Source organism: Clupea harengus, chromosome 7 (genome assembly GCF_900700415.2).
Source record: "Clupea harengus chromosome 7, Ch_v2.0.2, whole genome shotgun sequence".
NCBI lineage: Eukaryota > Metazoa > Chordata > Actinopteri > Clupeiformes > Clupeidae > Clupea > Clupea harengus.
Genome location: NC_045158.1, coordinates 13,657,879 through 13,679,864, shown reverse-complemented (window position 1 = coordinate 13,679,864; position 21,986 = coordinate 13,657,879). Strand labels below are relative to the sequence as shown.

The 21,986-nt window shown below is 43.8% G+C and overlaps 1 protein-coding gene across 1 annotated transcript in view; it reads left to right on the top strand.

Moving 5' to 3' along the window:
- Positions 1-15,035: 15,035 nt before the first annotated feature.
- Positions 15,036-21,986, top strand: part of pde4d (phosphodiesterase 4D, cAMP-specific) — a 112,784-nt gene continuing 105,833 nt past the window's right edge. The window contains exon 1 of the mRNA XM_042708265.1: positions 15,036-15,110. Within this exon, the coding sequence (XP_042564199.1) occupies positions 15,069-15,110 (42 nt within the window). The 5' untranslated portion in view covers positions 15,036-15,068. The remainder of the gene's footprint in view (positions 15,111-21,986) is intronic.

Genomic DNA, 21,986 nt, shown 5'->3' with positions numbered 1-21,986 from the left:
CAGCAGCAGCAACGGCAAGCACTAGCAGCTGCAGCAGCAAGCAAGGCGACAGGGAGGTCAAAGTGTCTGCAATGCTGATATTTCGCACATGTAAATGTGCTGTGAAGATGCCCTTAGGGCGCCAAAGCTGTGTAGTGTTTCAGGGCCCCGATAGAGTGCACCTCCCTGTTCCCTCTCGAAATGTTCTCTTCTCTCTCTCTGTCTGTCCTTTTCTCTCCCTCCCTCAGACTGATTGAGGACTATCTGACAGGAAGGTTGGTGTGGCGCCAGAGAGGTCCTAGGGGTCTCAGACCTCCCTCTCTTTCTCTTTTGCTCTGTCTCTCCTCTCTCAAACACGCACATACGTGTTAAGGTCTATCTGACAGGAAGGCTAGCGTGTTGGTTGAGAGGTCCTCAGGGTCTTAGACTGATTCTGAGCTATGCCGAGGTGTGCCACCGGGGGTCTGTCTATGCTGACTCACTCAGCCATAACCCTTTCCTGCCACCACCTATAAGCATGTAAATCAACTGCCATTTAAAGGTTTGTTGAGCAGGTCCTACACAGCATGCTGTTTTGTATATGCACACACCACCACATTCAATTCATATTTCATATTCATTCCTATATCATGACTCAAGTTAGAGCAAGGTTAAATGTTGTGTTCTGATGGGCAATGCAAACACAGGCACTGTGCTTTGTGTCTGGCAACAGCAATGGGTCTAATGGCATAAAGGAAAAATAGAACACCAGCTAAGGCAAGGACAGATACATTTCCACAGACACTTTTTCAAATTAAAGCTAATTTTAAGTTTAACCAGGGAGGCAATGTACACCTTTACAGACACTTTTGATAGACCTGTAAAAATGTAATAAGCCCAAAGGCACATTGTGCAGAATGTGAGAGGCAAAGTGAGACAGGGGTAGAGCAGAGAATCTACATGTGGAGAACCCCATGCATAATGGAACCAACAACACTGTAGATCTAGTGGGAGTAGCCCACAGCAGAGGAGAACTTCAGGCAGGGGGCACCCCACAGCGGAGGAGAACTTCAGGCAGGGGGCACCCCACAGCAGAAGACAGCTGCAGGCAGTAGGGACCCAACAGAACAGGGACTAAAGGCACTGCTGTCTTCTCCAAACCACAAGCAATGAACACAATTATGAGACCCAAATGTGCCCAGTGTCAAAGAACACCATGTTTTGGAAAGAGGAGAATGATTTAACGTGTGCATGCACATGAACATATTTCTAACAGGGCTCAGATCTATGAAAGGTGAGGTTATATGTTTTCCAGGCAAAGTGCAGCTGCATTAGATTGTGGGTACATTTGATCTTCTAACATGTTTGCTACAAGTTTATGTGCTGTAATAGGGAGCTAGGGAGGGAGTCTATCTGAGGTTAATAAAACCATCCTTTCCTTTAGAATGGGGTAACACACTGAAGTGAAGCGGAGGGCATCTGACTTTTTCCAGGAACGGGATGGGGGCCACGTTAGTGGGGGAAGATTAAAGGCAGATTAAATTATGTATTAAACTAAAAAGAATTATTTATCCACTATTTTTTAAATATATTAAACAAAATCGCATTGTCAAATGCATTTACTTACTGGTTTCTTGGGCAGTACACTCGATGTCCTCCTACTTACTGGTTGATGGATGTTTAATTTTCTAGTCATTATATAATTAAGTGCCTCGCTCAGGGCATACACAAATGACATTTAATTAAAGAGGTCCCAAAACTGACATTCCAGACAAAGATTCTAAATTAAGCCACCATTTCATTCGTGCCCCTGCACTGGCCATTAAAACTGAGGTTTAGTTATGCTATGTGAGCTCTATCCAGATGAGTTATACCAGATGAATTGAAACATACTACATAGACATAATTTTTTAGCCATAAGTCAAACAAAGGTAGAAAGGTCATCATATCATACGTGAAATGCATGGCGTTCTGTATTGATTTGACTGTACTAAGGGCAGCAGTTATTACAGTGGGCCATTAATTAGCTTTATTGCTAACCCTTATATTTCTTCCTGGGGCAATCCAACCTAGACAGTAGCAGCCTAGCTCCCTGGTTTAGTCTTGAAGGGATCCGTGCCAGACTAGTGCGAGATATGTCCCACTGTCTGATAGCATCTGGGATGGCATACTGAGGGCAATGAAATGTATAATAAATGCTAATAGACAGTGGTTACGGCGGTTTTGGCATTATCTACATACACACGTGGCTCATCGAGACTGAATCCTGTAGAATAATTATTATTCTCCTAAGGTTATATATATAGGCACCTGTTCTGTTAGCACAGTGTTACATACCATTAGACTGACTGAGACCTGGTTCTCTTCTGTGAGCTCATTGTGCTGTAGGGCAGTTTGGACTCTGTTTTGCTGTGTCACTGTAGATTTGAGGAGCTGAGCTTTTGGTGCACCCTGAGAATTACACTGTTCACTTCAAATTACCATTCAAAACCCATTCATAAATACTTTCAGTAATGTTTATCTCATCTATTCTAAATGTACTTTGCCACTGCATAAAATATTACTGATTAGCCTGCCATAACTTAATATCCTAACAAACTGATTGAATACAGCAAATGATAATGTGAGAGGCTTGCTGTCAATCATCGTCTACGCTTAATTAGAGGCAATTTAATTATGGCTGTAGATGACTGTCGAGGTCTAATTGGATCATCGTCAAACTGATGTCCACAAACAGTGGGGGCAAAAAAATTACTTTGGAAATGTCTGTTGACCCTGATATGACACAATGATGGTTCCATTAAAGAGAAGAGCCGCTCAAAGGCACGAGAAGTCCTCCCTCGGGCCTCAGCGAAAGGGCGCGGCCGAGTCCTTTCCCCAAACTCTCCCCTGACACAAAATGAGTTGTACAGGCAGAATGCGCAAGCAGCTGGCAAGATGCAATGAGAAGCGTTTGACATCAGAGCCATTATGACTGAGCGAATTCAGCACAGAACAGCCCAGATGAGGCCAATAGACAAAAGTGTGCCCTGAAGGGAACACAGTGAAGATCTGTTTACTGACGGTAGATGGAGAAACAGGAGACGAGAATAGATATGCAGAGTTCCTTTAGCACAGAATATTTTATATTATTCTATTCCATCATTTTGCCATTGCATCGTTTTACTTAAATGTTAAAGATTAATGTCTTGGCTATTAGGTTTGCTATTTTGTTCAATTTTCCTTTATGTATACATGGCCCATAATTTTCCAATGCCATGGGCTTATTGTTTTATTTTTTAAAACCAAACACCACACTGAGTATTTGTGTGAATAGGAGGACTGTTGGGATGAGATGCTTTACATAGAAAAGTTTCCATTAACAAATAGCCCGTCTGTTTTCTGTGTTTTGGAAATGTTTTATAAGCGATGGTATCTTTTCCTCTCTTCCATGCCTTACATACTTTCTAAGATATTTTTGTGCAGATCAACTTCAACCTTGCTAAAAAAAGAATGTGATTTATAGAATGTGATTCATGTTAGTATCCCAGAGGCCAGTGGTCTTTACAGGCTAGCCCTTGTGCAGTTGTGCCACAATACATTATTTTCTCAGTGATTAAATTATACTTACATAAACATGAACAGATTAAAGAGTTCAAACAGAGGATTTATTGGATATTAGTTCCCAGTGTTCAGTGGGCCATACAGTCTATCATATGGTTAGGTCCTTAGCTTATTTGGCTCACATAGAATGTAGGCGTTAAGCTATTTTTCTTTCATCAAAAGGGATAGTATTTTCCACATGAAACACTTAGAATCACTGAGATTGTTTTCAGTTCATGGTCAATACAGCCTATTTTCTTGTAGTATTACCACCACAGGGCTATTTGATTTACAACTGCCATAATGAAATCATCCTCAGAGGCACAACAATAAAAATTGCTTGGTAGAAACCGACTAAATAGATTACAGAATTTGACATTCTGAAGGAACCATCTCTCTCGTGTGGCAGCTCTACCATAAGACATTAATTACTATAATGAAGTACTTAACATGTTCTTAGTCTGTAGGCAGCGGAGTTGAAATAGCCATCTTCTCTCTTCCCCCAATCAACCGCCCCCGCTGCACTTCCACTCAGTGCTTGTCTGACTCACTCTGTTTACTGGGTGCATCAAGTCGACTTGATTGTTTGTTTTTTCCCAGAGCTCACTTCTCTCAGAATCCATCTCAGTCTGTCATCTGAGCTCCCCACGAGAGCTGCCGCGATTGATGTGTCTGCCATGGGCTGGCCTGCCTGCCTATGTGACCTATCTACCTGAGCGGCCGCCTTTAAGGCTCTCATGTGGCAGGCAGTCTGCTGCAGCGTTAGCAGACCAATAGCTCCTGTTCACCTGAGACGCATTACAGAGCCTTTCACAGAGTCCATCATTTCCACCCACTTCCCCCTTGTGCTCCTCGTGCTCCACTTTTCTGAAGTTTATAGAGGTAGACGAATGGGCTGTAAAGGTGGGGAAGTTCTGCTGGATTGCAGAGGAGGAATGTACTCTGAACCACTTTTTTAGACCACCACATGGGGGAGCTGTTACATTAGTCTGAGGTACCTCTGAGAACAGCGAGGGTGTAAACCCTGGGAAGCTATTTTACAGCACCTCCTCCCACCACCACCCCCCATTTCAAGTTGTTTCCCCTATTTAGAATCAATTTAATCAAGCAAATGGTGCTTTCAAGTTATGTTGACAATATACCATCACTGGATCAGCGCAACAATAATTTGGTCCTTGTCGATATGAAAGAGCATCCTAATAAAAGAGCCATGTTTTTCATTCTTGGCTATGGATATGAAATAAATTGGATTGAAATGGTGTTTTTTGGCCCTCTTTCAAAGGGCCACGTATAAGTCACAGTCTATTAAGCTTGCATTCTGTATCATTTGCCGCACACACTAATAACACAAGAGCTTGATCTGAAAATAGAAAACATTCTATCATAACATAATAATGCCACTTTCATGAATATAATAGAGTTAAGACTTCCACATCCAAGAATCCATTTTCTAGGTGTACAATCAGCCCATATTCAGATGAAAAGTGCACAGCAGACATTATTTGAAGCAGGTTATGAAGTGGAGGACTGCAATAATGACTGGAACATTTACTTAAAAAAATGTGATGAATGAAGTTTGACCCAAAACAGTGTCTTGAAGAAAAAAAAAGAGAAAAACAGAAAATGTGACTATAACACACGCCTGGCAGCAGAAAATCTAAAGTTGAGTAAGGCATGTTTGAAGTGACTGAACACCACACAATTGCTTTTTGGTGAAGGCATGAAGACTGTGTTGCAAATGTAACCGTTTTAGAAAAAACCTGGTTGAAATCAACAAAGCCACCAACACTGAGCCATGCACTACTCCAGCCAATCAACAACATTGCTTCAAGAGCACAGAAGGGAGGAGATTATTTGATTGGTTGTAGAGCACAACATGTCAACAACCTTTTCCCAAAACTGAATTGCGGACGGCATCTTTAAGTGTGGCCATGCTGCTGTGATAGATGACCCTACTGTCAATTCCCAAATGGCGTGCCCCATAACTGCGCGATGTGAAGCTTCAGCGTGACACAAATAAAGATGAGATGGGAGAAAAACCACGACACTCAGCTGAGAAAGGCAGGATCGAGGATTGAACCTTTAATGTCAGGACACAGTTAGTGGCCTGTTTTCTAACCTCTTTTCTGACAGTTTCTGCTTCTCTTGAAGAAGATGACATCAGACAGCTCAAGAAAAGAGCAGATATACAACTGCATGGAATGTAGATAGCTGCATTGTTTACTACCTGTAATTCAGTGGAACATATTGGCATACTCCCACTATACATGGTGTCAATAGAACTATATTCTAAATGATCATGCTGCCGATGCACAATTTAACAAAGTTATTTAAAAAAAATCCTTTGTTTTGATGCATTCGCACAGATTTGCCAAGATAAACATGTATTAGCATTTCAAAGGGCACACATCCTCTTCAGATGTACTTCAGAGCCCATTTGACTATACTACCAACAATGGGATTATGACTTCTTTCATCATCTTCCCTAAATTTCAATCACCAATCTCAAGAAAAATCATACCTTATGCTAATGTTTCCCTCAGAGCACTAACCTGCATGCAACACAGCTTTTCACACTATTCAGTCTGATATTGAATTTGACATTGCAGCCTAAGCCTGAACATTTTCAAACTCCTCATGAATTATTCAAGCCACATAAAGCAGACAGGCAGTGACAGCATAAAACTAACTCCAAAGTCAATCAAAGTCAGTGCCACCTAACTCTACAGTCATAATGTAGGCTATGTTTATTTTTCTGAAAACAATCATAAATACAATTTTAGCCAATAACACTCTATTTCAAACAAATACAATATCTGAAAACTAATATAAAGCCCCATTATGTGCGAATTGGCTGCGTCACATTCTTTCATAAATAACATTGCCAGGGATGTTTTGATGAACAACTAGTGAGTCAACAACTTCCCTAACACAACCTAACATCAAGCAAGCGCAACGCAAGACATAGCAAGACAGCTAATAAGTTATTACTTACTAGTCCCAAAGAAAGAAAACCGGCTCGACTTGGTTTTGTCTCCCTCCGACAAAGTCTTCATTGGTTTCTTCATTGCCTCTGTCATGATGTCCACTTACTTAGCAAACTATTTCCATAGGGCTGTTGCTGAAGCATCAGCGGAAGTGTCAGCCCTCGTGTTCAGCCCTTTTCGTGTGAAGAGCTTTTTGGGTAAAGACCTACAAGTCTACCTGTGCAAGTCCACCGAAGCAAGGACCACGAACAAGGTAAACCTGTTGCATTTGCCATAGCCATGTGTCACTAAAGCGTCTCTGTTGTCACTGGTTATCACAGAAGGTCCCGGCATAACAGAAGGCAGCGCAAACTGGATAACCTCCGCTCACTTCTGCAAACCTCATCTGCTACAACCTCCTTCTCTGTTGGCCTGTGGAACTGTCAGTCTGCAGTCAACAAAGCCGATTTCATATCTGGTTATGCCAGGGGTCGGCAACCTTTTGTATCAAAAGAGCCATTTTGGTATCTCTCCCACCAAAAAAAAATCATTTGGAGCCGCAAACTTCCCCCCCCAAGACGCTGACTCATGAGGATCCACGGCGCACCGCACGGTAGCCTACCGTAATTGCGCTACCCCATGGAATGTGTGGGTTTAAGGAGCGGCCCTGATAATATGAGGGATTTTCTGTTTATATTCTTTTTTATAACAATATTTTCATTTCACAATTTTTTTGTGACACACTGTAAAAGATCTATAGTTTGTTGCATTTATAAAATTATAAAACAACAAAGAGAAAATTGTTGAAGAACATTTTATTGCTGTTCTAACAGGAAAACCTCAAACTCTTATGAATAACTTTGAAATAAATAAAACATATAGAACGAGTATAATAAGTATAAACATATAGAACATATAATATAGAACATATAAACAGGTAAACATAGGTTTGTTGTCATCCTCTTGATTTTTCCTCAGCCACCTACAGCAATCAACCATCGAGTCTGAACATGAAAAAAACAACACAACAGCTCAGGTTCTAAAATATATACTGTATATATTTGTGCAAAATAATAGCCTATTAAATTATAGTGTTCTCACCTGTGTGATTTCTGTTTCTGAACATCACTGCTGAGCTTGTCTATGTCGGGGCTGTAGGACGTGACTTTCATCTTTACACAGGATTGCAGGCTAACATCTGTGAGGCGCGAGCGATATTTAGATTTTACATAGTTCATATTTGAGAAAATCTGCTCGCATAAGTATGTGGATCCAAAGATGGACAGGACTCCAAATGCATATGGTAAAAGCAATAGCCTACTTGACTGTAAAAGGAGCTTGTTATCGTTCATCAAACTATAATGTTATACGTACTGAAACTTTAATATTCAACACACGGTAGGTCTACAACAACATTTATTAGCTTGCAGCTAAATAACATTTTGACTACGAACTTTAATTTAATCCTGTATACACTTCTCGCTCAGTATTCGTTCGTGCACTTGGCTGTCAATGGGCAAAGCTGCTGATTGGCGGTTTACTGGCATGTCCCGCCTCCTGCCTGTGGCATGTACTTCCTGATGCCACATACCACCAGTTAAAGATTTAGATCCTACTGATTAGCCACATGCAGAGGCCAAAAACCAACGGAGCTTTGTCATTCACTCCCTCCACCACCCCCACCCCCCCGACTCGGAGTCCAGCGCGCGGCTCACGGTAGCGCAATTGCGGCCCCTCGTTTAGTTGACGAAATATAAAAAATATATATATATTTTTTTTTTTTGGTAAAGTTGCAGGGAGCCACGGCAGAGGGGCTAAAGAGCCGCATGCGGCTCCGGAGCCGCAGGTTGCCGACCCCTGGTTATGCCAACCACCTCTCCTTAGATCTCTTAGCTCTCACTGAGACATGGATCAAACCTTAAAACTAGGGATGCACCGATACCGATACCAGTATCGGTATCGGTGCCGATACTTCGTTAAAATACTCGTACTCGTACTTGTTTGTGAATTGCCGATACCAAGCACCGATACCACTCATCAGTATTTCACTGCATCAAACTGGCCGGTCTATGCTGACACAAAATGTGATTTATTGTCCTACCTGTCCTACCACTCTCTGCCAGACTAGTAAGTAGCTTATTTGCCGTCTTGTGTTGCATTTGCTTGATGTTTGACTGTTAGGAAAGTTTGTCATAGTGTCAAAGTATTTCAGTATACAGGTTTCGCTAAATTTAGCTGCTAGCATCTCGTTAGCGATTAGCAATTTCGTTTGTGCTGCCTTAACGGCGATTTGGGCTCATTTTAAGATAAATGACGACGACAGGAGTAGGGCACAGTGTAAGATCTGCACTGCTACGGTGTCGAGGGGCGGAAAGGAAAGTACTTTGTTTAACACAAGCAATTTGATTAAACATCTGAAGACACACCATAGTGCTAAGTACACAGAGTTCACTGATGCTAGTGGCGCAAGACCGAAGCAACCAATCTTAACTGACGTCTTGCCAAAGAAAAAAACGCGCACGCACACACAGAGAGAGAGGTAGAGAGAAAGACTGTGCCACATAGGTTAAGTGATTGTTGTTTGTGTACTTGAGCAGGAGATTCTTCTGATCCTTTTGTAACTGAAATGTGCTCTTGTGCTAATCCAGTAATAGTTCTGTTCACTTTTTGTTAAGCAGACTGTGTTGTTAACTATGTAGCAAATTGAATTGCCTTTATCTGGTTATATTTGCATTTTGTCTAATGTGGTGATATTGTCTGTTTGAAGGCTTTTTTTGTGTGTTAAAATCAGAAAGCTCTGTTTATTTTTGGCTTGGGATAGCCTTCTGTTAATTTTGTACTATAGGCTTGACATAATCTGGAGAGGAAAAAATAAAATCTGCCTCCAAATTAATTGCACTTTCATGGAGACCAAATCTAAGAAGTATCGGTATCGGTACTCGGTATCGGCAAGTACACAAATAAAAATACTCGTACTCGTATCGGTTTGTATAAAAGTGGTATCGGTGCATCCCTACTTAAAACAATGCTACCCCGGCTGCACTCTCCATCAACTATGCGTTCTCCCATACCTCCCGGCCATGTGGTCGTGGAGGTGGGACAGGCCTGCTAATTTCCAACAACTGGAAATTCACTCCACTACTGCCTTCGAACAAATATGCCTCTTTTGAACATCATGCAATTATGGTGACTGCTCCGGTTATAGCTTATGTGGTCGTCATCTATCGTCCACCAGGACAACTGGGGGACTTCGTACATGAGCTGGACACCCTGCTGTCATCCATCCCTGAGCATGAGTGTCCCATGCTCATCCTTGGTGACATGAATATCCCTCTGATGGTCTTGTTCCGCCGCAATCTCCGCAACCTCTCTCCCACCCACTTCTCCTCTCTGGTCTCTTCTGCTCTTCCGCCTTTCACCACTTTCTCCTCACTTAGGGTTGATGATGCCAGACAATCTCTCTGCTCCACTCTGAGCTCATGCCTGGACAGTCTGTGTCTGCTATCCACCATACCTGCTCGATCTACACACTCTCACCCATGGCTGAGTTATACCCTCTGAACGCTGCGCTCCAATCTCAGAGCAGCTGAGAGAAAGTGGCACAAATATGCAGCACCGGACGATCTTGAAAGCTACCAGACACTACTGTCGTCCTCATCCAGCATCACTGCTGCTAAGAAGACTTTTTACAATGACAAAATCAACGGCGCAACTGACGCTCGGAAACTATTCTCCACCTTCAAAACTCTGCTCTACCCTCCTTCCCCAGCTACCAACCTCACTGCTGATACCTTTGCCTCCTTTTTCACAGAGAAAGTGGCAGCCATCAAGAACCAATACAGCCACCTGTCTCCTCTGTCTAAGGGCACAACCGTCAATGGCTCATTGTTTCCTTCTTTCACCCCTCTCACAGAGAGTGATGTCTCCAAAATCCTAACAGGTAGCCGCCCTACTACATGCCCGCTGGATCCTATCCCATCCAACGTCCTTCAAGCCATATCACCTACCGTCTTACCGGCAATCACACATGTGATTAATGCTTCATTTACTTCTGGAACATTTCCTTCTTCATGCAAAGTGGCTCGGGTAACACCACTGCTCAAGAAGCCGTCTCTCGATCCCACTCATGTGGAAAACTATCGGCCGGTCTTACTTCTCACGCTCCTCTCCAAAACCATTGAGAGGGCAGCCTCCAAACAGGTCACAGAGTTCCTGTCAAGGAACAATCTCCTCGATCCAAACCAGTCTGGATTCAAAAGTGGTCACTCCACCGAAACAGCCCTGTTGTCTGTGACAGAGGCCTTAAAAACAGCTAGAGCAGCAGCTAAATCCTTGGTTCTCATCCTGCTTGACTTATCAGCCGTTTTTGACACAGTCACCGCATCCTTCTGTCTCTACTGTCAAGTATGGGCATTTCTGGCAGGGCACACTCCTGGTTTGAATCTTACCTAACTGGGCGCTCGTTCAAAGTGTCATGGCAAGATCAGCTGTCTGTACCTCACCGCCTCACCACAGGGGTGCCCCAAGGCTCATTTCTATTTGCCATGTACACCACCTCGCAGGGCCCTATCATTCGCTCGCATGGTTTTTCATATCACTGCTATGCAGATAAAACCCAACTGTATCTGTCTTTCCCTCCTGATGACACCACTGTCTCGGCGCAGATCTCGGATTGTCTCTCTGATATATCCACATGGATGAAGAATCACCACCTTCAGCTGAATCTGGCTAAACGGAACTGTTGGTCTTTCCAGCCAAACAGGCCATCTACCACAACATACAAATTGGCTCCTTATCTCTTGTTCCCTCCAAAACAACAAAAAATCTCTGTGTCATTATCGATGACCAATTGACATTCACTGACCACATTGCCTCTGTCTCCCGGTCGTGCCGCTTTGCGCTATACAACATCCGCAAAATCAGGCTGTACCTAACCCAGTATACCACGCAGCTGCTGGTGCAAACCTGGGTGAGTTCCTGCCTTGACTACTGCAACGCCCTCCTCACAGGCCTGCCTGCATGCGTGGTGAAACCACTCAGATGATCCAGAACGCGGCGGCGCATCTGGTGTTCAACCAACCCATGAGGGCACACGTCACCCCACTACTCATTGAGCTACACTGGCTGCCTGTAGCTGCTCGCATCAAGTTCAAGTCACTTATGCTTGCTTACAGAGTGATTGCTGGTTCTGCTCCCACCTACTTAAATACTCTTGTAAGGGCAAATGTTACCCCCAGGATGCTGCGCTCGTCTAATGAGCGTCGTTTAGCACTGCCTGTGCTAGCTTATTCTTAAAGCTAGCAGAAGGGTCTAGTGGTTGTTGTGTGACTTGGTGCTGTAAAACATTACGTAGTTCTCGTGAGAGGTGTCTCACCCTGTCCACCAAAGTTGCATAGTGCAAAACCAGGCGTGCCGTGGCATAGACGACATTCTGCATATTACAAGTCAGTGTACACTAAAATGTTATTTTAAGGTTAAAATTGTTACATAATGTTGCTTTAAACACAGCAAACCTTGGCTTGACATGTCATTGGGTGTATAATTTCCTACAGGAGCATAGACTGTATTATTCTCTCTGACACTGAAGCAATAAACTTATACAAAGAATGTTTTTTTTTTTTTCCATCAGCAGATAGTTTTGTTGTGGCATGTTTGCTTGCATCATCATCACACTGTCCATGTGATGAATTTCAATTGTTTTGACATTGCCGTTGGGTCGGTGAGATAACCTACGCATCACTATGCAGCTATACATCAAAATCCGGGAGATAACATCAGGTTCAATTCTCCGACAGAATGACAGTCGTCCACTGTTTGGATAGCTGATTTATTGTTTGTTTTCGGGCCTCGAAGTCCTCAGTGTTGTTTGCCTATACTGAAGGCAGAGAATCTGCCGCTGTTTTACCCAATAAAGTTTGCTGAGGTGATTGTCTTACTCAAGCATAGGTGTTTCTCTGTCCTAGAGCAGGCAGTGAGTAGAAATGGAAAGTTACATATTTTTTGTATAAGAATTTGCCATCATAGATATAAGGAAGCGGAGAACAACAAAAAAGGGAGCTCACAGATTATTTAGTACTGTCACATGTGGCCATCTACGCAGACATTTGGATGTCTACACTGAGTATGCCAGTCAAAATACCCTGGAATTGGGAATAGTGTGCATGTTGTGTCTGCTGATAATGGAGCATTAGAAGGGAACAAGTAAGTGGGTTCAATATGCGTTTGCCAGATCGTGGAGTGTTTGATTGTCAATAGCCTGAATATCAAAATCTAACAGGAAGCTCTACTTGAAGGCTATAGAAAGGTTAGGAGTCAATTCTCATGTGCACTTTTTGAGATTGGGCTATTTTCTGATGTTTATTACATTTCTGCATTGTGTTAGTTAAGAGTTATTCCATTCAAAATAGCTACTCTCTATTGATAGGCCTACTTAGGTTATTTATACTTTGGCATTTTCCCATCCTGAAATTTTGTTCATGCTTCTTTGAGTAACCTGGAATCGTTGCTATGTAGTAGTGGGGGACATAACCATTATCAACACATTTTGTATTTTCTATAGCCAGTTGACAGTTGTCAGAGCATGATCATAATGCTTGGAATTTAAAGTTTGTCTGATCATTTGTCATCAAGTCTAAGTTTGACAAGTCATTCTCAATTTTAACCGACAGACGCCACTGATACATAGTTAGCATGTTATATCTATGTTATAGCAGTTAATATGTGAGATCATACAGGATAACGCAAGCAGGACAGGTTGACCCCCCACCCCACATTTAAAACAGCTACACCCTTGCACTCAAGGGTCTTGTTTAATTTGCTGAAGATTCAACGTTCTCCATATGCTCTACATTTCCCCCACTTACCCTAAAGCAATGTATTCAGTGTTTTTATATTCTGATTGAGACTTTTAGCCCTGACAGCCTCCTTTTAGCTTTCTACTTGGTGGCTTAAAGGTGCAGTTTGTGATTCTAATCTCATACACTTTTTGTCAAATTCAGCTAATTGCTCCTATAAGTCCTCTAGCTATCTGTTCAGTTCTGGCTGTGTAAATGAGAAACTGGCTGTGTAAATGAGAAACAAACATAGTGGCTCAGACCGAGCCATAAACAATCCCAACCAATCAACATGGTGCTTCAAGAGCACGGAAGGGTGTAATTTGATTGGCTGTTGAGTAAAAATATCAACAATCTTTCCCGAAACCCTAGACGGCATCTTTAAGTGTGGCCATGCTGCTGTGATAGATGACCCTACTGTCAATTCCCAGATGGTGTGCCCCATAACGGCGCGATGTGACGCTTCAGCGTGACACAAATAAAGATGAGATAGGAGAAAAACCATGACACTCAGCTGAGAGAGACAGGGAGAAGAATCCGCTCTGAAGCTAATCTAATGCTAACAGAAGATCCCATCTGTAGTGTGCCTCTTGTAATGTCTTTAGAGGTATTGAGAGAAATTATCCACAATGGCAGGCTTCCTCTCACCCCGATTCCCTGATGGGCCTATTGGATGTCAGGTTCCAATCAGACTAGGATGAACGTAATGAACTGCCAGTGTTCTTGAAGCACACTTGCCTCGGCTGGATTATAATTGCTATTGACGTCCGGTCGAAGTGCCACTTACAATTGGATGGATAGACCATTGGAGCTCTATCAGATGTAATTTCCAAACAGAGGACATAAGTGATGGAGGGTGCTCTGGGTAAAGACAATATCCCATTGGAAGTGCATCCTTGATGGATGACTGGTGACAGGCACAACCTCTGCCAATAAGGGCGAGGGTAATACATCGATCTGAAAAGGATACGTCTTCAACAAAGTATTATGATTATGAGATGTTAATCCCAACATCTAGGTACATTCTAGGTGCTGCAGGATTTATCATCCTGATTTCCTGGATGTTGGTGTAACTTTCACCTTCAGAAACACACACACACAGACACACACAAACACAATCATAATAATATAGAATATGTCGACACACACACACACACACACACATAACACATGAGCAGCAGTTGTATGCTAAGTATGGTCTGTAGTGTAAAATGTGGTTTTTCTTAAGAGAAAAAATGTGTAAAGATATCTTCTCTTTTCAAACCTTTCTATGCTATTCCATGATATCCTGAACTAACTCTAATGCAAGTGCTGCTTGAATTCCCATGACATCCCCTGTGGTCTCTGCTTGATACTACCTTGATACTACTGTACACAAATGTATCACATACTGTATGTATTTTCTGCTATGTGCTATCTTTAGTCTTTGCACTTTAAGATTATGATGTTACAGTTATCCAAAATCTCAGTTTGTCCGGCTCTGCCAAAGCTGCCTTGACACCAAAATATAAAACAATGAATTATAACATGGAGTAGTCTAAAAGCAGGTAGCAGCTAAACTGCGTCTGAAGGCAGTCTTTTAGTAAATCAAATTTCAAAGTGCTGTCGGACCTCCCGGGTGCACAAATTTCAGAAAGAAAGCCATCCTGTTTTTCTGTTTCATTGCCCCTACAGATAAAGTTCCGCTGTCTGTGGTCGAAGTCCCTCTGGCAGATTTCTTGGCCACACAATGCAAAAAGATGCCAGCACGGGAGAGAGCCAGACAGAGAGCGTGAGTGAATTTCATGTCCATGTTTATATACTGCCCTATCTGTCACAGAATGTAAATGCACAGAACTTCATTTTGGGGAAGACACATGCATGGCCAAGAACAGTGCAAATATTTGTCACCTGTCACACGCTGTGAGGAAATGGTTTTGACAGTCGGTTCATTGTCACTGGTGTTTGACAGCTTTTGGTTCATAACCTCCAACAAAAAAATATCTGACTGACACAATAAAACTATGTCAACTTGCAGTGGAAAAGATAGTGCTCAAAGGTGAAAAGGGTATTTAACATTTTTATTGTACTTTCTAAAACTGAATTGCTATGTATACTATAAGTGAAACTATATGGTGTTTTGGGATTTTTTTTGTGACAATGTTTTTGTCCTCATTGTCAAGTTTCTAATATATTTTATGTATGTTTACTACATTTGGTGTGGGGTGAGATAAATCAATTCCAAGTTATCTTAAATAACACTGACTGCCTTAAATGAAAACTACTGTCAACACCCATGACCAGATTAGTGTGGAGTATAACAATTTCCCACGGATAACAAAAAAAATGCTCTTTTATGCTTTGAGCATTTACGTGTATCAGAATCTTTGTAAATTGATTAATCAGTCTTCTCTTTAGTGCTCCCCCATTTCATCTGGTTCAAATCTTTTTATTCCTGTGTGCCTCCATGTCTTCCATACTGAGGTCTCCCATACTGAGTATTTTGCATCTCTCTTGACAACAGCACAGTACAAACCTCTGGACATGGAAAATGTAATAATGTAGGATTCATATATTAGCAGTCGCATAATATTCTTCATCTGTTTATGTTCTGTTGTTTCGTAGAACTCTCCAATAGCAAACATAGTAGCCCACCATATCCTCTTTGACACTGTCAGTAATGAGTTGCACAATTGATCTGCAAATCAACTGTTTCTATTTAAGCCATGACAGCATGACTACAATGGCCTCTTGTTGTCACATCCTGCAATAGATAAATACGATATTCACAAGAACATTTTACAATTTAACATATTTGTAATTATCACAGTAAAAAAACAACAACAAGTAATTGAAAACAAAAGGCTTCATATTTTGTGTAGTGCTCGGCTTAGAGTTCAATTAGCATGGCTGAGCTTTGTGCCATTATCAAGTACTGCAGAAGTGGTCTGTAACACAATTTTTCCTGCAAACAATGATACTCTCTCAGGTCACAGACAACCATTCATTTTATAATTAGTCATCTGAAATAGCCAATACAACATCCATAAGGACCTTTTTTCAGACATATATTGGCTATTTTTAATTTTCTTTTGTGAAGGAGTGGCTCCAATATAAGCTCAGTCACAGCCCAGTATGTCTCTTGTAATGCAGAAATCCCTGTGAAAAACAAGGTGTTTACAATGGCACAGTGCTTATAGGGTTATAACACCTTCTGAAAAACAGTCATCACAATTTAAATATGATTGCATTTAGTTTGTGCTAATAAATGAAAGAATCATCTCACAATGTTGTGACAGTTCCACTCTGTTCAGATGCTGAAGTTATGACAGTAGTAGAAACAGAACATGATCAGGTTTTTGTGTCCCGCTTCAAAAATAATTTGGTTAGACTAAGTCTACACTAAGCCGGGTCAATTTTAGGAGAAAACAAGTCCACACCAAAATGCTGAAACACCTTAAGTCAACGCCGTTTTGATAGCAAGCGTGCTATCAGCTGTCATTTTCTGAGATAAAAAGCTGAAGTTAGCAGTTAGTTGATGAGAGACAGTATTTTCCCCAATATTAACCACACTGTATAAACTGCACTACAGTATTTTATGTAATTTCTTAAAGCATGTAGGGCCTGTGGACCGCACCTTTGTGTTAGCTGTGGTTTATTCAATATGATTCTGTTACGTAAAATAAAATTCCATGTGGTAGTACTGCAAGCGCTACTAACCATTTTAAGTTGTATGAAGTAGGCTAGGGATGGACATTTCAAACAAAAATATTACCCCTCCCCCGAATGCATGCACACACACACACACACACACACACACACAAACAAACACAAAACAAACATTCATTGAGCATTCATTTAGTGTTACGGTGTTGTGTGGGAATGGACACTTAACGTTTAAGTTTAATTGTTTATCAATCCCCGCTACAGGAGGTAGAACATTACGTTTCAGTGTGGACAGAAGGGATAAACGGAGAAATGTATTTCTAAAATGTGTTTCTTGTGAAAACCTCCTGCCCCATTGAAGATTCAGAAAAATGTAATCAGCATACCCCCCAAGGGAATGTGTAAGTGTGAATGTGCAAATGTGTGTGTGTTTGCTTGCATGCACCTGTGTGTGTGTGTGTGTGTGTGTGTGTGTGTGTGTGTGTGTGTGTGTGTGTGTATGTGTGTGTGCATGTTTGCTGGTGTGCATGCCTGTTTGTGTGTGTGTGTATGTGTATGTGTTCTCCTGCTTATAACATGTGTGAGGAGTCTGCTGGGGTGTGTGAGGTGAATACTGGAGAGACCAGGTGTGACCTTGGCCTTGGATTGGACAGGTGTTAGAGATATGGGACAGTCAGTTAGAAAAGCTGATATAAGAACTTCTAATAGGCAATGAACACAATGAATAATCACGACTTATGCAATGAGCATTACCATGGATACAGGGTATGGATGCAACAGTCTCTGCCTGAATCTAATTATGGAACAGACATGGCACAGACACCAGTTCTCCCAAGCACACACCAATCTTCAATTAGAGTGCAGCAGGGATTGCGGTTCATGAAATATGTTTGTGTAAACAACATGTTAGGGTAGCAGGTGCTTAGAAAACATAAGGCACCCCTCTAGTGTGTATCGTTCGTTAAAAATTTAAATAACACTGCGCCAAAAATATATTTTAAGGTGTTTATTTCACATCCAATAGGGTGAGACGACTGTTAATTGTTTTTAAACACTCTTTTATTTATCTACTTGTTTATGCACAAGACCAAACAGGTTGCATATTTCACAGAGGTAATCAGATTATGATGCTCACCAGAAATGGAAGGCTTCTGCTGGAGGTTAATTTGTTTACCAAGAGGCTGAATGCTGCTTCCCTCAAGTGTGTCCCCGTTGCCCCAATTGCCTCTCTGTTTCTTGCAAATGAGAGCAGCAAAGTTGCAATTGTTATCTACCTTGTGTAAAGAAATAATGTCTCCTGTATAGAGTTCTCATTTCACCCTCTGTTGGCCTTGATTAAGCCAGATTAATTTTGCATGCGGAGATTTGCTCTACAATAGCACTAAAATAGGAAGAATGAACCTACCTCTTAAACTGTCAGAAGGAATATGCAGCGGATAGGAATTGGGGAACGAGGCATAAAAGTAAATTAAAAGCTGTAATTCAGTCCAGGACCAAATCTGCAGGGGAAAGGTTGCAATATGAAAAGACTACCCCTCCTAATCCTTTTGCTGAGTTTGGAGGGAAAATGCTCTGTGCCATTATTTCCAACTTAAAAAAGGTTTGTTTTATGATTCATTCTTTTGTCACTAATATTATCCAATATGGAACTCACAAATTAAATCTACATATCACCTACCAATGCCAACCGTTTTTTTCATCAGTATTTTTTAATTAGACTTGACTGTATTCTTTGAATGTTTCATTATTAATTTAGCCTTTTGGAGACATTTTATCATTAAATAAATGGCAATATCGTGACCAGTAGAGGTGGGAAAGAGTTCCTTTGAAGGTCAGGTAAAAGAAAGAAAAAAAACACACCAAAGAATCACTCTGTTTGCTCTTGGGCTAACCAGATTACCTGACAGAACTGTCCAATTAATTTCAGTTAAGCCATTAATAATGCATGAGACCATGACTTTTAAGCTTGGAGCTTTACGCGAACTGATCAAAATAAAAATGTTTACATATTGAGCAAATGTCAAAGTTTTGATTGACACACCAATCACACAGGGCAGTGCAGCAGGGCCTGAGGGAGCCACTGGATCTCCTCTTACAAAGGAGTGTCATCTCGAGATGGCACATAAATAAAACAGAATGTCAGTGTTCCTTATTGCAGTTCACTGCGATATAACAGTATGGTACATGACACTAGTCATGGGCCTAAATCGAAGCATTTATCCATTCACGCCTGAAAGGCCGCGAGATCTGTCAGCGCGCACTCCTGAGCCCGCCCCCTCAGGAGTCTATATCTTGAATCGCGCACCAGATCTCTGTCTCTTTGAAAACTTCGCAAGAACGAAGTGCCAGCTCCGAGTAATATCCTCTACGCTACCAAAAGTCAAAGAGTTTTGTGTGCTTTTGCTCTCTACGGGTTGGTGAGTTATTCGGGTTCCTTAACCCTCACTAGCTCAGGGCGCTGCAAAATTCATTGGCTCAACTTAATTTTGGAAGTAGTAGCTGCTATCCTAGCTGCCTAGCTGGCTAAGTTTCTGACTAGCCTGCTAGCTTGCTAACAACGTGTTCGTTGCTGATAGTGTGCTTGTGTATTAATACTTTCTTCTACTTTCAGATTAAAAAGATGTCCAGACACTACCCCGACTGCGGGCACACCCGTGTCAAGGGTGACCGCCACCGTCGGTGCGTGACCTGCCTCGGCAGGAACCACGCAGTGGTCGCGCTCTCAGGCGCTGACCCTGTCTGTGCCATCTGTGCTAGCCTCACGCTAGCTAAGGCTACCAGGCGCCTTGCGCTATGGGAGCGCAAGGACGCCGAGGGGGCTGCACCGGCTCCATCCGGGGCTAACGCCCCTGTAGGACTGAGTGCGCCTCCAGCCGTGGGCTCTGTGAGTGGGAGCAGCCGCCTTGCAGCCGCAGCTCCACTCCTTGGCCTCTCCCCGTCACCGCCACCTGCTAGCCCAAGGGCAGCGGACAGCGAGGCGGAGGAGCTACCACTGGGCGGTGTCCTGCCCGAACTGGAGCTGGACATCGGCCTAGATAATGGTGGAGACACCCCCGACTACGTCACGGATCCTGGGCCAGCAACTCCACGAGGTTGCGCTGAGAGCAGCCAGCTGCCTCGGGCTCCCTCTCCCTCCCCCTCCCAGTGTGCGGTCCTCACTGCTGGACGGGGAGTTTTATGCTGGCCCCGCCGCTCCAGTTGCCAGCTGCATCCCCTTCTTTGAGGAGGTGCACGAGGAACTGCAGGCGACATGGGCGACCCCCTACTCGGGCCGTGCCCCGGTGCCGGGGTTCGCTCCCTACATGCAGCTCCACAGGGCTAGTGAGAGGGGCTACCTCTCCTTCCCTCAGGTGGAGGATGCAGTAGCGGGCTACCTCTCGCCCGCCTCCCCCACGTTGCGCCTCGGCCAGAAGCCTCTACTGCCTACGCGGGTGGCCAGGCACCAGGCTCAGCTGGCAGAGAAAGCCTACTTGGCTGCAGGGCAGGCTGCCTGCACAACCAACACGGCTGCGCAGCTACAGCGATATCAGGCGAAGCTCCTGACTGAGCTAGCCTTGTCGCTGGGGGAGGATCACCCGTCAGTGGCAGAGCTCCGTCGTGCGACGGATCTGTCACTCAGACTGACCCGGTGCACCTCACAGGCGCTGGGGAGGGTGATGGGTGCCGCGGTGGCTACCCAGAGGTCTCTGTGGCTTTCACTGGCTAAGCTCTCAGACAGAGAGAAAGCACCACTCCTCGACGCCCCGGTCTCTGTCCAGGGCGTCTTCGGTGTAGCCGTGGTCACGATGGCTGCCAGGTTCGAGGAGCAGCAAAAGAGCAGGGAGGTATTCCAGGCTTGGATGCCTTGCTCTAGCGGCCCGGGTGAGACGTCCTCCTCAGGACACACCACACCCACACAGGGCCAGAAATGAAGCGGGTTCCGCTCGCCAGCTCCTCCAGCGAAGGTGCCCACCAGGCGAGGCTGGCAGAGACACCCCTTCCGCCCTCCAGCTCAGCCTGCAGCACAGCAGCAGCCAGCTGCACGCCCTGCCCAGGGCGCAGCCCAGGCCCCGCGACAGTACACCACTCGCCGCGGGCGGGGCAGAGGTAAGCCTCAGGCTTCCTGATGGTGACAGTCAGCCAGTGGCCACACAGGGGGGAGCGGTGGAGCCCACACTGCCTCCACAGAAATCAGCCCGTCGCTCACATGTGAAAATCATGTCCAGCACGGTAAGCAGGTTCTCACAAGCACCACACTCATATGTCCTAACTCCTGTCCCAGATGGCGCAGTGCCCAGACATGCTTGTGCGACTCCCCCCGCGATGCACACAGTGCAATCGCAACCCCCAATTTTTTTCAATACCATGAGGGGGCAACCCCAGATCTCGTCCCCCTCCCTAGGCGGAGTGGGTGCAGATCTAGGTTTAGATTCATTGGCCATGAGCGGGTTAGTTCCCGAAAAATTCAACTCAAAGCACAACCTGGCTGGTTGTGCGGCGAGTTGGCGCGCATGCGCAGTCTCACCATGGGTGCTAAGAACGATCACAAAGGGTTACGTGCTGCAATTCGCCCGTCCCCCTCCGCCATTCAGCGGAGTGATCCAATCTGTGGTGCAGCGAGAACAGTCTCACTTCCTACGAGAAGAGATAGTCTCCCTGCTCAGAAAAGAAGCAATAAGCATAGTTCCTCCCGAGGAGGAAGCTTCAGGCTTCTACAGCCATTACTTCCTGGTCCCAAAAAAGGACGGGAATTATCGGCCAATATTAGATCTACGTGTTTTAAACAAAGCACTCATGCCGCTACGATTCAGAATGCTGACCCCACGCCGGCTTGTGCAGTTTATAAGGCCAAACGATTGGTTTATCACGATAGACTTAAAAGGCGCATATTTCCACGTTCCGATCCACCACAGACATCTGAGATATCTGAGGTTTGCATTCGGAGGAATAGCGTACCAATTCAACGCACTCCCATTCGGCCTAGCTCTGGCGCCGAGGGTATTCACAAAGTGCGTAGAAGCAG